Source organism: Notolepis coatsorum (genome assembly GCF_963971535.1).
Source record: "Notolepis coatsorum genome assembly, chromosome: 13".
NCBI lineage: Eukaryota > Metazoa > Chordata > Actinopteri > Aulopiformes > Paralepididae > Notolepis > Notolepis coatsorum.
Window position 1 is genome coordinate 44,508,995 of NC_140177.1, and position 16,932 is coordinate 44,525,926.

A 16,932-nucleotide genomic window follows, 5' to 3' on the forward strand; every position below is an offset into this window, starting at 1 on the left:
GTAACAGAATAACCCACAATGTCCAATTGCACTGATAATATTTGTGTCCTTTAGACATTGTATTTATGTGGACATAAATACATATTCTAAATGTGTGTGTGCGTGCATGCTTGAATGCGAACAGCTCACCTTTGGTCCAATTCTGCCAATGAGACCTGGTAGCCCACGGTCTCCACTTTGGCCCTGAACAGAAATAAGTGGTGATTTATTATAAATGCAGGGAATATGTTTTGTTTAAGTTAAAGGTCATATGCACATTTGCCCAAGGCTTTACTAAATGCGATGTATGCTGTTTCACAGTAACACCTTCCTTTAAAGATAGAAGTCTTTATGACAATAATACCTCAGGACCCAATGCTCCAAATCTGCCAGGCGACCCTGGGAAACCCTGAGGGAGAGAAAACACAAGTGTAACTGTTTGCCGGGGTCAAGATATTTTCATCTTACACCGTACAGTATTATATGTATTATTTATTTGTTGGGTTAGGGTTAAGCATTTGTGTGTATGTGTGTGCGTCCAGACTGAATGTGATTGAGGTCTCCTACCCGAACACCAGGGAAGCCAATAATTCCTTTCTCTCCTTTGATTCCTGGATACTGCCCTCCACCACCCTGCTTACATACAAATACAGCTCAGACATCTTAACCTTTCAAACTCATACAAACACACACACACACTCACACGCACACACACACCACACATACACGTGACACACATGCAAAAATGTGCATACATGTCTACACACACCCAGACACACACAACACAATACATGCAGACATCCATGCAAACACACACACATCACATAGTGTACACACACACACACACACACACTCAGAGACACACACTCAGACACACTCAGACACACACACACACACACACACACACACACACACACACACACACACACACACACACACACACACACACACACACACACACACACACACACACACACACACACACACACACACACACAAAGATGTACATTGACTGAAACTCACACTTGCGCCCTTTGGTCCACATACTCCAGGATGACCTGGCTCTCCCTGACAGAAGAAAACAGTAGAATGGTAATGAGAGGGGCGCCCCGGTAGTGCACCACGTACAGTATACGCTCAACGTTCTGGGTTCGAATCCGGCCCAAGACATGTGTTGCATGTCCTCCTCATCTCTCTCTCTCCTAATTTCCAAAAACTGTCCTGTCTAATAAAATGCACTTAAAAAATGCCCTACAAAAAAATATTAAAAAAAGAATAGTAATGAGAGGGTAGTGTAGGTAGTGTAGCACTCCCCTACCACCACAGAGACCCAGGTTCCTCTGGCTTGGTCAGTGTTTCGCAGGTGGGAAGCCGCTGGGGTAGGAGTCCTAGTCGGGGAACCTGTTCAGCATGGAGGGGGAGAATCTGGGGGAGATTGTGTTAACCTCTGCACACTACGCTCTCCCAGTGAAACTCCTTGCTGTCAGGTGAAAAGAAGAGGCTGGTGACTCCACATATATCGGATACATATATACATACGTCTCAGCAGGGGCGGAATTTCCACAAGACGTTTTCTGTGATGTGTGCGTTTGTGCAATGACATGTCGAGAGGAGTATGGCTAATGAAAAAAAGTTTTGTTAAATGGAAATCGTCGTGGGTATGATTTGAGCTTCACGTGCGTGCTGTTCTTCACATGCACGCAAAAATCAATCGTGCGCACATATTTCCCATCCCATAATAATTGTGTGTCCCCCACTTCTCAAAATAAAGTTTCACCCTTGCGTAGTACTCATTTGTATAATTTTTACCCAGTTTAACCACATGTACATTGTATATTGCTGTTGCACTTTACTCCTACATTTGCACTCCGGTTGGATGCCAAACGTATTTTCCTTGTACTGTACTTGTGCTGTATGATGACAATACTTGGTAGATCAGTAACTGTAATGTGATTACTGAAATTGGAACAGTAATGCGTTACATGACTTTGTTACAGGAGAAAGTGATTACAGTAATTATTGTAACGTGTCACTCCCAACACTGTCTATACCCTGATGAAGGCCCTATGTAGGCCGAAACATGTTGGTTTCTTTTAAATGATCTAAATAATGTGAGCCATTAAATAAAGGCTTTTTAAAATTTGTAGAGCTGCCTTGGACTTTTTTTTTGTATCCACTTTTTCTCCTCATTTTCAATTTTTCTCCCATCCCAATTTCGTGTTGCCAATTCTCCCCTCCCCTGTCTTGAACGTTGCTAGACTATGCCCCCCACTGGTCGGTTGTAGTGAAGATAGAAGCCTTGCATCACGTGTCTTCTCCGGTACACGAGGAGGCAGCCTGTCGCAGCGCGGACTCTCAGTGGCTCACGCTGCCCCCGATACTTCCTGTCTCTGCTGTGCAGGCGTCACCCAACCGACCTGTAGGAGTCGCTGTCCACAACGTCCAATCCCCACCCATCGACTTCCACCCGCTGACTCTGCCAAATGAGCCAGTACGACGGTCGGCCCAAGTCGAAGGCAAGTAGAAGGCATACTGGGATTCGATACCGGAGTATCTTGCATTGGTGACGAGCGCAATATCCGCTACGCCACCCAGCCGCCATGGACTTCAATTTTATAACTGTCCCTCATGTATTGAGGTCACATTTTGCCCTGAATGCCTTCTAAGTGCATTATGTATTTAATTTAAGCAGTGGAAAGTAAAAAGTTGAGTTTACTGTAGTTCTTCAAGTTGCACATTTGTGCATGAATATTCGTTTAGTGGTTGAGTCGACGCGGCCCAGCAATGAGGCCCGACCGTATAGACCGCAAACCATTAAACTACGTCCTTATTCCACAGAATGACGTGTGTGATTGAGTTGACGCGGTGCTCACTTCAGATCTGTAGTTAATGCATCTTTAAATGTGGCTCTCGGTATCAGAGGTTCACTGATACCAATACCCTGTTATCAACCCGATATCCAATACTGTGATGGATCACGATCCATGTGGGTTTGGTTTTAGTTTATTCCTGTGCCCTTTGTGCATTCCTTTGGATGTATTTTTGGTTTTCTCTGGTAAGCTGTCAATCACCAGACACCAGTTAATTGCCATGTGGCATGGCAGGTGTGTGGACTGCCTCACCTCAGTCATTCAACAAACGTTTTACTCTCGGAAACATCTATACTATCGCCACAAGGACGCAGCTCTTACACCGCTTCCTGACAGCCAGCGAGGGAGCGAACTGGAGATGAAATCGCGCGCGACACTGTCCTGATATGACGCGGTGCGTGTCCGAGTGTGTCTGTGTGTGTGTGAGTTACCTGGAACAGGTGGCAAAGCCGCCTGCGATTCTCGACCAATAAAAAGTGTTTAGGGGCGGGACTCTGCCGCGTAATTCGCTCAACTAGAGACACAGCGAGTGAATATTTGAGGGGGTAAACAAACACGACGAGGGGAGCTACGTTAGCTATTATTATCAAATGTGTTTTGTTCTGAAACTTGTAAGTAGAAATGAGTTGCAGTAACAATAGGGAGATGCCTAAGAAGAAGAAGAAGTCTTCATTGGAGATTGAGTCAGAGTCAGTGGAGGGATTGATCAGTGACATGAAGGGGAGTGAGCGGTGGTGGAAGACGCACAAAGCAACTTTTGGAGACTTTAGTTTTAGTGGTTGGCCCCGGCCCGTGAAAGACTGTCCAGGGTTTTGGATGGATCAAGATTTGAACAAGTGGAGTGAGGACTTGCCTCAGGCGGGGCGCGAGTCGCCGGGTGGCGTGTATCCTTTCGGCAACAAACTTTCCTTCCGCGTTGCTCTGATTGGCCAGCGATCTAGCCTCGTTTCGCACCGACGCCGGTATCGCGTTTTGTTTTTGCCCCCACACGCAGGTTTTAATAATAATAATAATGCAGGTTTTGCCGCCACACCGGTAGATAATAATAATAATACTTAGAATAATAATACTTAGACAAACGCACGCAATTGGCACAAGTATGCATTCGTCACTCAGTTTTAACATTGACTCACTTAGCTCAACTTGTTCGCCAGCTTGCTGTGGAACCTATGGTCACAAGTTTGAATCACTCTTAGTTAAATTATTTAAATTTTTTTTTCGTTTAATTAATTTATACATTTACATTTACATTTAGTCATTTAGCTGACGCTTTTATCCAAAGCGACTTACAAGTTCTGTACGACAAGCCATCAGGAAGGGCACAACTCTATCAGCTGAGCAACAATGTTCATCAAAGTGTTGAGTGCTACAGTGTAGGTTAGTTTATTAGGACAAGTGCATGACAGTACGGTTAGTTAGGGTTAGATTTTTTTTTTATGACCCTCCCGGAGCTTGGATAGGAGTAGGTCTGAGGCGGCCAGAAGATGCAGAGCGTAGGGGTCTTGAGGGTGTGTAGTTAGAGACCATTGACCGGAGGTAGGCGGGAGCGGTTCCCTTTGCCGCACGGTATGCTAGGTCGAGGGCCTTGAAGCGGATTCGTGCAGCAATGGGGAGCCAGTGCAGGTCCCTAAGAAGTGGGGTGACATGGGCCGACTTCGGTAGGTTTGAGATCAGGCGGGCCGCTGCGTTCTGAATGAGTTGAAGAGGCTTAGTGGCAGTGGCCGGGAGGCCAGCGAGCAGTGCGTTGCAGTAGTCGAGGCGGGAGATGACTGTTGATTGGACGAGGAGTTGGGTGGCTTCTTTTGTCAGGAAGGGGCGGATCCTTCTGACGTTGCTCAGGAGGAATCGGCAGGTTCTGGTCGTCGCTGCGATGTGAGCAGAGAAGTTCAACTGGTCGTCGAGGACAACACCAAGGTTCTTGGCGGTCGGGGACGCAGTCACAGCTGCATTCGCGACTGTGATTGAAAGGTCGGTTAGGGGGGAGGATTTGGCCGGCAGGTGGAGCAATTCTGTTTTGCTTAGGTTCAGTTTGAGGTGGTTGGTCGTCATCCAGGCAGAGATGTCGGACAGACAGGCCGAGATCCGCTCAGACACGTGGATATCTGAGGGAGGGAAGGAGAGGAAGAGTTGAGTATCGTCGGCATAACAATGGTAGGAGAAGCCATGAGACGTGATAATGTTACCCAGTGATTTAGTGTAGAGGGAGAAGAGAAGGGGTCCTAAAACCGAGCCCTGGGGGACACAATTTATCATCTCTCTATATTAACGTAACTAGCTATTAGGAGTTTTTCATTGTTCAAGAGTGGATATATGTTGCAGAACATGCCTGTTAATTACCTTTTAAATAGCTGTTATGTGGTTAGGGTATGTATGTTTTTTTTTAAATAAATGCCCAGTCTTGTGCTTTGTCACAACCTGTCAATCTGTTCTGTTATTGGTCCATGATGGCAATAAGTTGATGATTTTTACAGCCTAATCTAAAACAGATTTTTTACAACAAACGCGATCACGGAAGGTGACAACCCTAACATGTCATGTTGTGTCACAACAGAATGAGTAGGTGAGTGTTAGGCCTACAGAAAGTGTAATCTATTGATTGACCGCGACCTAGTCAATTCGGTAGAAGAGTCTGGTGGGCGAGATTATGCATGACCAGCCTGTGATCTAAATATTACCTATGTGTTGATGGAATCACGTTAATATAGAGAGATGAAAACAATACAATACGTTATTTCAATTGATATGAATAGCTAGTTACGTTAATATAGAGAGATGAACGTTATTTCGATTGATATGAATAGCAAGTTTTCGTTAATATAGAGAGATGATAAATTAATTAAACGTAAAAAAAAATGAACTAAGAGTGATTCAAACGTTTATTTTGTACATTATCGAACGTTAACACGAACCAAAACTAACGTTACAACTAACCTAAAGTTAGTTTAGGTTCGTGTTAACGTTAGATAATGTACAAAATAAACGTTTTCCGCTGCTATAAACGTCGCACTTTTATTTTGAAAACCCCAGAAAGGAAGTCATTATATGCTTTACCATCCTGTTCTGTGTTAGCTCCGGTTAGCTCAGAGCGTCCAGTAGTTAGTAGTATATTATCAATACCAGCCATTGGATTACTGTTTTCTAAATTGGGGAGGCTTTTAATCATCAAGGTAAGAGGATTTTAAGTCATGGTATCCATAAACTTCAATCGGTTCGGATCCTTTGAATGAATGAGAATGTCAACAATCACGACGACACGTTGAAATCACTGACTGCGCTCAGAGAGGAGTGGTTAGGCAAAAAAATGTTCGAGTATATTTGCTTATAAAGCGTAATTGTCTAATTCAATTATTTTTTATTTCTCCACGTGGTGAATACACAGGTCACAACATGTTTACATGAACGTTTTGGAGTTGTATTTGGAGTGTATTTCGTGACTGTATACAGTGTAAGGGAACGTCAGGCTCCGGATCTCCCCCACTTCCAGTGATGAAGCTCCGGATCTCCCCCACTTCCAGTGATGAAGCTAAGCTACGCTAACGGAGCGACTGTTCCCAAAGCTAAATGCACGCACAGAGACAAAAAAGGTATGTATCTTCTTGTCTAACTCCAGGGAAGATGTTAAATAAGCTAATTTCCCAAAATGTTGGAGTTTTCCTTTAAATAAGGGGATTGTATAAGTAACCAAGAAGGCCAGAGTCAGAACTCAGGAGGCAGTGAGTGCATCACAGAGGGGGGCCTAGTCGGGAAGTAGCAGCATTAGCTACACTTCATGATGGTGCTTTGTTGTGGTTAGGTTTTAGGTTTAAATTTATTAGGTTGGATAGGGTGGTGAGGTTAGGGCTGGGTATTGTTTTGTTTATCCTGGGTTTATGTTTATTTTTGTTTTATTGTTATTGTTTTCTTTTATTTGCCGGGTTCTTGCTTTATTTGGCCCAGTCGCTGGGTTGTACAGGAGGTGGCGGTATGCGCCTTTCTGTGGTTGCAACCCGACATTAAGTCCAAGGAAGAAGAAGAAGAAGATTGAACAGTTAGGCAGCAATACGCCAAAAGGTGTCTAGACTGCCGGAAATTCTCAAGAAGAAGAAGAAGGTGTGTGGACTTGATTGCCACCTGATTGGTGTCAAGTGTGCAGTGCCTTTAAGTAGGCTTGGTTTCCTGATGTTTCCTAAAATGTGAGTAATTAAAGACATCTATATTTGAATACTGCATTTGTTTGCTCGGTCTTTGACACTTTTGGATGTAATTTACATGGAGATCTCCACTGCTCAGATGGTTGGAGTTGGGCAATCCAACATTGAACCATGGGCCTCAGCGGCGGAGAAGGTAAAGGCCATGATCTAGCGGTGAAGCGGCGTCGGGATGCTGGTCCTGAGGGGTCCTGAGGGGTCCTGGGGTGGGAGTGGGGCAGGACATGTCTTTTGTGGTTTCTGTGATAATTAGATTTTTATATTCTGTATTTATTTATTATTCTTGGAGTACTGTCCTGTGATGAGGATCAGGAGAAAAGGATGTGGAGGAGGCCTTGGTCAATATGGTGATTGAGGATTCACAGCCCTTTACTATTGTGGAGGACAAAGGGTTCAGAAAGCTGGTTGGCGCTTTGAATCCTACCCATGTTCTCCCCACAAGACGGGTGCGTATGTGAGCACATGAATCATTCTACCCATTTTCCCATATGTGCCATTCTAAGAGTGTTCTCTTCTTTCCTTTTAGGCTTTGAAAGCTATAGTGGAGGACCGATGCAAGGAGAAAGCCTGTGTCTAAGGCAACCGCAGGTAATTTAACAATGGATATGTGGACTTCCATCAACACTGATGCATATCTAGCGGTGACATGCCATTTCATAGATGCAAGCACCACTTTGCATTCTTTTTTAGGGGTGCTGCATTTCCCTGACACACATACTGCTGTAAATTTGGCAAACGTCAAAGCAGAAATTGTCGGAGTGGGTCATGACTTGCATTTTGATGGCGCAGCAAATATGTGTGCTTGTACGAGGGCGCTTAATTTGCGTCACACAATTTGTGTGGCGCATACTTTAAATGTAATGATTTAAAAAAGGCTCTTGATCAAAACACTGTCTGACATCTGGGCAGAAGGAAGATAGTGGGCTATTTCAAGAGCAGCACCACTGCAAAGGTGAGTTCCTTATTTCATTGCAATATTCTAAATGATTCCGTTTTGTTTTTAAGTTGCTGCTGCAGTGACTCTTGAATTAATCCGTTTTTGTTGGCAAATTTTATAGGAGAGACTGACACGGGTGCAGAATCAAATGGGCTGGCCGACGCGGAAGCTGATCCCAAGGGGTGGATACACTCTGGAACAGCACATGCTCCAGCGTCTGTATGACCTCAGGGAACCTGTAGGGGCAGCTCTGCCAGGCCTACACCCTCTCCCCTCCCACCTTACACTAACCAAGCTCCTGACCTGATGGACTACACTAACCAAGCTCCTGACCTGATGGACTACACTAACCAAGCTCCTGACCTGATGGACTACACTAACCAAGCTCCTGACCTGATGGACTACACTAACCAAGCTCCTGACCTGATGGACTACACTAACCAAGCTCCTGACCTGATGGACTACACTAACCAAGCTCCTGACCTGATGGACGAACTCTTCCGCGTTTTATGTTGTGCTGTGTTTATGTATGTATTGCTGGGAATGGGGGTAAATGGTACCAAACTGGTACCAAAAAACGTGCCCACATTACACCAGTCCTAGCGGCACGGTGGTGTAGTGGTTAACACTGTCGCCTCACAGCAAGAAGGTCCAGGGTTCGAATCCCGCTTGGGGACCAGGTTTCCATGATGCCAGTTACCCAGGTGGGGTATCTCCCAGGCCTTTCTGTGTGGAGTTTGCATGTTCTCCCCGTGCTCGCAAGGGTTTCCCCCCCGATAAGATAAACCCAATGGAAAAACATGCACAACAACAAGATCGCTAACACTGTGGCGTCCTTGACGAAGACGGACAGGAGCACTTGGATTGGTCCCCTGGCGTGGCTCACGTTGACGCCTGTCTGCTCCCGGCTGCCCTTGGGGGGGAAGGACGATGGGATGGGTTAATCGCAGATACGAATTGCATGCATGCATCGCATGTGTGCCAATTGATGACCTCGGAGCAGGTCCTAAATTATTATTATTATTATTCACTCCACTGGCTCCCTGTCCATTTAAGCATTGATTTTAAATGATTGCTGACTGTTTTTAAAGCACTACACGGGCTGGCTCCATTGTACCTGGCTGAGCTCCTGCACCACCACACCCCATCCAGATCCCTAAGGGCTGCTGACCAGGACCAGGCTCAAAACCAGGGGAGACGGGAGCCTTCGCTGCTGCTGCCCCTCTGCTCTGGAACAGCCTCCCCCCACATAAAATCTGCCCAAAACTAGGGATGCACCGATCCGACTTTTTTAGTCCCGATACCGATACCTGGGTTTGGGTATCAGCCAATACTGATACCGATCCCATTGTCCAATTTTGTTAAAAAAAAATTTATCCACGTTTTTTTTTTTTATATTATATATTTTGTTTTTAAGAATTGTAAAGGATCACAAGTGTTTTTGATTTGTTGTAAACAAAGACAGAAAATAAACTTCATTCAATTAATAAACTGTATGCCTCACTGTCACTGTGTGGAAGAGACTGGGATCATTCTTTTGTGCAAGGCAACATCAGGATTGACTTAACATTACTTTCCTAACTTAGTGAAACTAAATGTAACAAATTAACACATAGATATAAATGTACTGAATGGTTATTTCTTATATTTATTATAATTAAAAAAAATAAATAATCCTATATATATATATTTTTTTTTTTACCGATACCCGATCCAGCTATTTTACTGATATCAGCGGCCGATACCGATACCAATATCGGATCGGTGCATCCCTACCCAGAACCTAGAGGCTTTTAAATCGCACCTCTTTTCCCTGGCCTTTGACCAGAGTTAGCCTGCCACTTGTACACTACGTTTACTGTTACTCTGGACTTTTTATCTATTTTCTTGTCTCTTTTATATTTCACCTTGCTCATGTTTTCTTAAATGTACAATATATTTTTCTGTCATTTTAGTGTATTTTACTGTGTTTTTATCATGTCCTACCTGTGAAGCACTTTGGTTGGCTTTTAGTCATTGTAAATGTGCTATAAAAATAAAGCTGACTTGACTTGACTAAATGTATCTACCGGTACAGTATGTTCCTGTTTCATGTATATCTAGAGCTTCAACCACTCTGTACTGAAATACGAATACCACCAGCCTGGTTGTGTGGCAATAAAAGTATCTTTTAATCGCTCCACTCTCATCAGAGCAGTATATGCAATCATTGCAGAATGCCTCAAGTGCTGTCCCCATTCAACGATGCCACAGTTGAGCTGTCGGAGAAGTGTGTCATTTGATCAATTGGCTGTCTGTAGCTGTCTATGCTACACCACGCACTGGAGGAGGACATGGGTAATGTCCAAACTCCAGAGAGCACCGCAATGGCTGAGTGTGAGGAAACAGTTGAGGGAGAAGCTAACTATAATTTAGCAAACTATGAGCATCACCTGGCGACACTGCTGGATCGTGTCCCTGACGACACTGCTGGATCCTAGGTTAAAAAAGATGGGATTCTTTAGCCACAACAAAGGCAGAGAAGAGGGGTCACGTCTGAATGCGCTGTGTATAATCGGAAACGGCGTGTCTTCTTCCTTGTCATCACAACTACCCATATCAGAAGCTTCTCAGCCTGTGACTCAAGGAAATGGACAGACACATTCTACTTGTGTTATTGGATCCGTTTGTCTATCCTAGGTAGCAAACTGTGGCGTCGTTTGGACACCACAGCCCTGGAGACCAGGGTCCAGAAGTACCTGTGTGAGTTGAACATCGACAGACTGGAGAATCCCTGGAGTACTGGGAAGGGCAAAATAATGTGTATCCTGGGCGCCCCAGTGCCGAACCACATAGCACGGCCGACCCGGGTTCGATTCCCGAACCCGTCGTTATTTGCCGAATGTCTTCCCCCCACTCTGTCTCCCATTCCTCCTCTGTCTCTCTCTACTGGACTGCCCAGTAGAATAAATAAAGCGATAAAACGCCAAAAAATATATAAAAAAAATAAAATAGAAAATGTGTATCCTAACTTATAAAAACGTGCCGTCATGTTTCTGTGTACCCCAGCTTCATCTGTGCCCTGTGAAAGGGTATTTTCCAAAGCAGGCGAAATCCTGACAAAAAAAATAAACCGCCTGAGCCCCAGTACTGTGGAAAGGTTGCTTTTTTTTTTTTTTTTTTGTTAAGTGAGTGGAAGCTCTGTCCCCTCCGTCAGACAAATATTAATGAATAGAATGTCCCTGTCATTGTCAGAAAAACACACTATATTAATAGAATGTTGTAACACAAGTACTCTCTCCTCTGTCCCTGCCACCATTCTGTCAGAAAAACACACTACATTAATGAATATAATGTAACACAAGCACTCTCTCCTCTGTCCCTGCCATCATTCTGTCAGAAATACAGACAATTCAAAGCTTCACACCAAAGCCATGGTATCGTAATCATTCTGCCTGTTTCACATTTATTGTCCACTTGATGGTACAGTAGAGCAAATGAACCACCATGAAGCTCCGGCACATGAGTGAAACTATTGGATGGAAAGCTTCAACGCTTCGTGAAGCTTCATCTCGCTAGCTGTAGTGCTTTTGGTTTCTTGTTTATTTTCAACTGCTAGGCAGTGGTGGTTATTTTGGGTCTTTCCCCATTTCCTTTATCCTGGTGTTTTGTGTTTTCTATAGCTTTTATTGTGTTTCCCCCCGCCCTATATCATCGCTCTGTGATTCCAGTGGTTACCCTGCTGTGGTAACTTTAAGATTTCCCCCCTTTTGTGTGTGTCTCCATGTCCTACACCCCCCTCCCCAATCCTGACAAATCCCAGTACACAGTACCACTGTGTCTCTACACTTTCTTATTTCTAGTTTTAATATGATCAGTCCTCGGTGGCCTTGGTAGTCACCTGGTATCCTTTAGGGGGCAGAACGTCTGGAGGAAACTCAATGACCTCCTCCGGTCCCGGCAGTCCAGGTAGACCCTGCTCACCCTGTTAAGAGACACAGGACGGGTAAACATCAATACAGACAGACAACTCCATAGAGACAACGGCAAGGTAGGTTATATCAAATCTGCAACAGATCATAACCGACTGTTGCACCTGCTGACTGCCTCCCGATCTCACGCATAGCCCTCACTCTTCTCTCGCCCCCCCCTCGCCTACCTCCCTCCTTCTCCCCCTTTCTTCTCTCTCTCCCTCTGGTTCTCACTCTCCCTTTCTCCTTTTCCCTCTCTCTCTTTCCTTCTCTCCCTTATTTATTGTCATTTTCCTTGGATACTATTGCTACTGTAATTAGCAATACAAAAGGCCTTTGCTTTTTGGTCAGGCTGCTTTTGTATATTACTTGCTTGCCTGGGTAAATAAAGGCTAGATAAAGTAATATATATATATAAATATAAATTCCGGCAGATCAACCTGCTGAATGTTGAAGGGAAGGTCTTCTTTAGCATTGTTGCTAAAAGGATGACAACATACCTGAAGCAAAACAACTTGATTGACACATCTGTGCAGAAGGCCGGCATTCCTGGTTTCTCAGGATGCTTGGAACATACAAGCATGATATGGCACCAAATCCAATCTGCCAAAAGGGAAGGAAGAGACCTGCACGTCTTATTCCTGGACCTAGCCAACGCTTTTGGATCCGTCCCCCATTCTCTCATCTGGACAGCCTTCAACTTCTTCCACATCTCAAATACCATCACAAACCTGGTGAGAAATTACTTCCAAGATCTGCAATTCTGTATCAAAACAACAGAATACACAACATCATGGCAATCTTTGGAAGTGGGAATAATGGCTGGATGTACCATCTCCCCACTAGCCTTCACCATGGCAATGGAAGTGGTCATTCGAGCTTCCAAGTGGGTTGTGGGAGGAGAACGTCTGCAATCTGGACAGCGTCTACCTCCTATTCATGCCTACATGGATGACATGACCACCTTGACCTCAACCATAGCATGCACCAAACGTCTGCTGGGAAAGCTTCATGCCAACATTACATGGGCACGGATGAAGTTCAAACCCAGCAAATCCAGGAGCATATCCATTGTCAAGGGAAAACTCGTGGACCAGAGGTTCCACATCAAGGATACACCCATTCCTTTGGTGTCAGAACTGCCAGTCAAGAACTTGGGGCGATGGTACAACGCGAGCCTCAAAGACTCAGACCAGAGTGATCAGCTGAGGGAAGAAACCATCAAAGGCCTTGTCAGCATAGACAAGACCTTGCTCCCTGGAAAGCTGAAACTCTGGTGCCTGCAGTTTGGATTGCTTCCCCGCCTGATGTGGCCTCTAACGGTCTACGAGATCCCCATGACCAAAGTCGAGAAGCTGGAGAGGACAGTCAGTTCATGCGTCAAGAAGTGGCTTGGCCTCCCGCGTTGCCTCAGCAACATCGGCTTGTATGGACACAGGGCCCTGGAATTGCCTGTCTCTAGCCTCATAGAGGAGTTTAAATGCACCAAAGTGAGGCTGAACATGACCCTGACCAAGTCTCAAGATGAAGTGATCCGAGCGGCTGCTCCCAGACTGGCAACTGGGAGGAAATGGATCCCATCTGAGGCCGTACAGCAAGCAAAATCTGCTCTCAGGCATGGAGACATTGTAGGACAGGTGCAGCATGGAAGAGGTGGGTTTGGACTTGGGACAAGTCGACCCACATGGCACAAGGCAACATCAACCCAGAGGAGAAAGCTGGTGGTGGCTCAGGTTCGGCAACAAGAGGAGGCAGACAGATGCGCAAAGGCAGTCTCACAGTCCAAACAGGGCCAATGGACTAACTGGGAAAACCTGGAGCATCGTAAGCTCACATGGAAGGATCTTTGGGAGATGGAAGGAAGCCAAATCAGCTTCATCATCAGAGCCACCTATGATGTTCTCCCCAGGCCCAAGAACCTAAACCAGTGGTTTGGAGAAGATCCTTCTTGTGTGCTTTGCAAAACCCCCGCAACACTGAGGCACATCCTCACCGGCTGCAAAACCAGTTTGTCCCAAGGGCGCTACACCTGGAGACACAACCAGGTCCTAAGACAACTGGCAATCACCCTGGAAGGAAGGAGAACTACCAACAATGCCCTCCCTCCCCCAATGCCTAGACACTCAAACACCACTTCTTTTGTAAGAGCAGGACAGCTCCCAGCAAAGCCATCTGCAAGAGTGGAGGCAACCCTCCTGGACACTGCCCGGGATTGGAGAATGCAGGTTGACTTGGACCAGAAACTAATCTTTCCGCCTGAGATAATTACAACTAACCTCAGGCCGGACCTGGTCTTGTGGTCAACCTCCCAGAAGTCTGTATTCATTGTGGAACTAACTGTACCATGGGAGGCTGCAGTTGGTGAAGCATATGAACGCAAACGACTGAAGTACTCCGACATAGCAGCCGAGGCAGAACAACGCGGCTGGCATGCCCAGGTGCTTCCGGTGGAGGTTGGTTCTAGAGGATTTGTTGCCATGTCCACAACCAAGCTTCTTAAGGGGATGGGAGTGCGAGGACAGGCATTCTGACAAGCTGTCAAAACACTGTCAGAGGCTGCCGAACGAAGCAGCAGATGGCTATGGATTAAGAGAAAGGACCCCAATTGGGCTGCAAAATGACCATCAAGGGGTAAAAGCAGAGGGGGGCACACCTGGGACGCCAGGTGTTGCCGTTGAGCCCTTCGGAGGTGTGGTGGGCCTGTCAACGAAACACCAATGAAGGAGGGTGCCCACCTGAAGACCCCAGTGAAGCTTTTACCACTACCCCATTCAAAAAAGTGCTGATTATCTAAGGGATTGTAATATCTAGTCCTATAAGCTCAACTGATAAGCTGGAGAAATCCAGTGACTGCTGTGAAAGTGCAGCTGACAACAAGGGAAAGACCATGTGACGGCTTGGAAAGACAGCTGACAGGAAGGAAAGACCCCAACGGGGCTGTCATGGACTAGCTATCCATGATGGCAGGCTCCGTCGCTTAATTAAGTGCACAAAAGCCACCCCTCATTGCTACGAAAAGTCTAAAGAGAAAAACACCCCTAGAGTCTGCGAGAGCGGGGGCGGAAGATGACTCATCGGCTGACCACCCGGTAACTGACCCTGGAATGAACATGACGACGAACCAGATAATCGGCACATCAACTGAAGGACGGGAGCACAGAGTATGTAGCTGTGGCTGGTCCAAGGTAACATCCATCAGAGGCCTACGAATACATCAAGGCCGGATGAAGTGCTTGAAGAAAGTGAGGCCGGGACCTCGCATTGACCATTATCTTCTGAGAGAAAGGTCAAGTCAGGCGAGTGAAGCTCAGCGGCAGGATTTACCCCACTGTCCACCGAGCATCAGTACCCCAGTGGCTGAAAGTAATTCAAGCACATCAGAGAACTTGGAACCAAGTCACTTGCAACCTTCTTTGGAGAAGAACATGCAAGGCCACAGACCTCATGTGAAGTGGCCAAAGTCCAGCAGCAAGAAAGAGTGGGCGACAATCGATGCAGACCTGATAAAAATCCTGGACGGAATCAAAGGAACAGTGGAAAATGGATAAAATGGGAGATCTGATCTACTTCTATGGAGCAGAAAGGTTCGGAACAAAAGAGACAGGAAAGAAGGACATGACACCAACAACCCCTCCCAAGTCCAGAAGGCAGCAAGAAATCCAGCGCCTTGTCAAAGAGAGAAGGGACTTGAGGAAGCAATGGAAGAGAGCCTCATTGGAGGAAAGAGTGGGCATCGACCTCCTGCAAACAGACCTGAAGGGACGCCTGGGAAGACTGCGGAGAGCTGAAAACCTCAGGACTCTACGCAAGAGGAAGGAAAGAGCGAGAACATCCTTCTACAAGGATCCCTTCAGATTTGTGAAAGGACTCTTCACAAAGGAAAAGAGCGGGTCACTTAAGGTGCCAAAGAGGGAGTTTGAGGACCATCTGAAAACAACTCACACAGACAGCAAAAGATATGAACAGAGGGAACTACCACCAGACATGCCACCAATTCCTCAACCAGAACACCAGCTGGATGACTGTCCTCCAAGGTGGAGGGAGGTTGAGGAAGCAGTGAGGAAGGCAAGGGCAGCTTCAGCTCCAGGACCAAATGGAGTTCCATACCGGCTGTATAAAAACTCCCCAAATATCTTATGCTATCTGTGGAGGAAAATGAAGGTGATGTGGACAAAGCAAACCATCCCAAAAGCGTGGTGAAGAGCAGGGGGAGTAGTAATCCCCAAGGAGAAGGATGCCTCAAACATTGATCAATTCCGGCAGATCAACCTGCTGAATGTTGAAGGGAAGGTCTTCTTTAGCATTGTTGCTAAAAGGATGACAACATACCTGAAGCAAAACAACTTGATTGACACATCTGTGCAGAAGGCCGGCATTCCTGGTTTCTCAGGATGCTTGGAACATACAAGCATGATATGGCACCAAATCCAATCTGCCAAAAGGGAAGGAAGAAACCTGCACGTCTTATTCCTGGACCTAGCCAACGCTTTTGGAATTCTCTCATCTGGACAGCCTTCAACTTCTTCCACATCTCAAATACCATCACAAACCTGGTGAGAAATTACTTCCAAGATCTGCAATTCTATATCAAAACAACAGAATACACAACATCATGGCAATCTTTGGAAGTGGGAATAATGGCTGGATGTACCATCTCCCCACTAGCCTTCACCATTTCGAGCTTCCAAGTGGGTTGTGGGAGGAGAACGTCTGCAATCTGGACAGCGTCTACCTCCTATTCGTGCCTACATGGATGACATGACCACCTTGACCTCAACCATAGCATGCACCAAACGTCTGCTGGGAAAGCTTCATGCCAACATTACATGGGCACGGATGAAGTTCAAACCCAGCAAATCCAGGAGCATATCCATCGTCAAGGGAAAACTCGTGGACCAGAGGTTCCACATCAAGGATACACCCATTCCTTTGGTGTCAGAACTGCCAGTCAAGAGCCTAGGGCGATGGTACAACGCGAGCCTCAAAGACTCAGACCAGAGTGATCAGCT

General features: G+C 45.9%; 1 protein-coding gene across 1 annotated transcript in view; it reads right to left on the reverse strand.

The window, feature by feature from the left end:
- LOC311239349 (uncharacterized protein) overlaps positions 1-16,932 on the reverse strand; it is a gene marked incomplete at both ends in the record, with an annotated part of 88,177 nt that overhangs the window by 58,406 nt on the left and 12,839 nt on the right. Inside the window, 4 exons of the mRNA XM_084327655.1 lie at positions 130-183; positions 344-388; positions 547-612; positions 11,854-11,937. Coding sequence (XP_084183781.1) covers positions 130-183; positions 344-388; positions 547-612; positions 11,854-11,937 — 249 coding nt within the window. The remainder of the gene's footprint in view (positions 1-129; positions 184-343; positions 389-546; positions 613-11,853; positions 11,938-16,932) is intronic.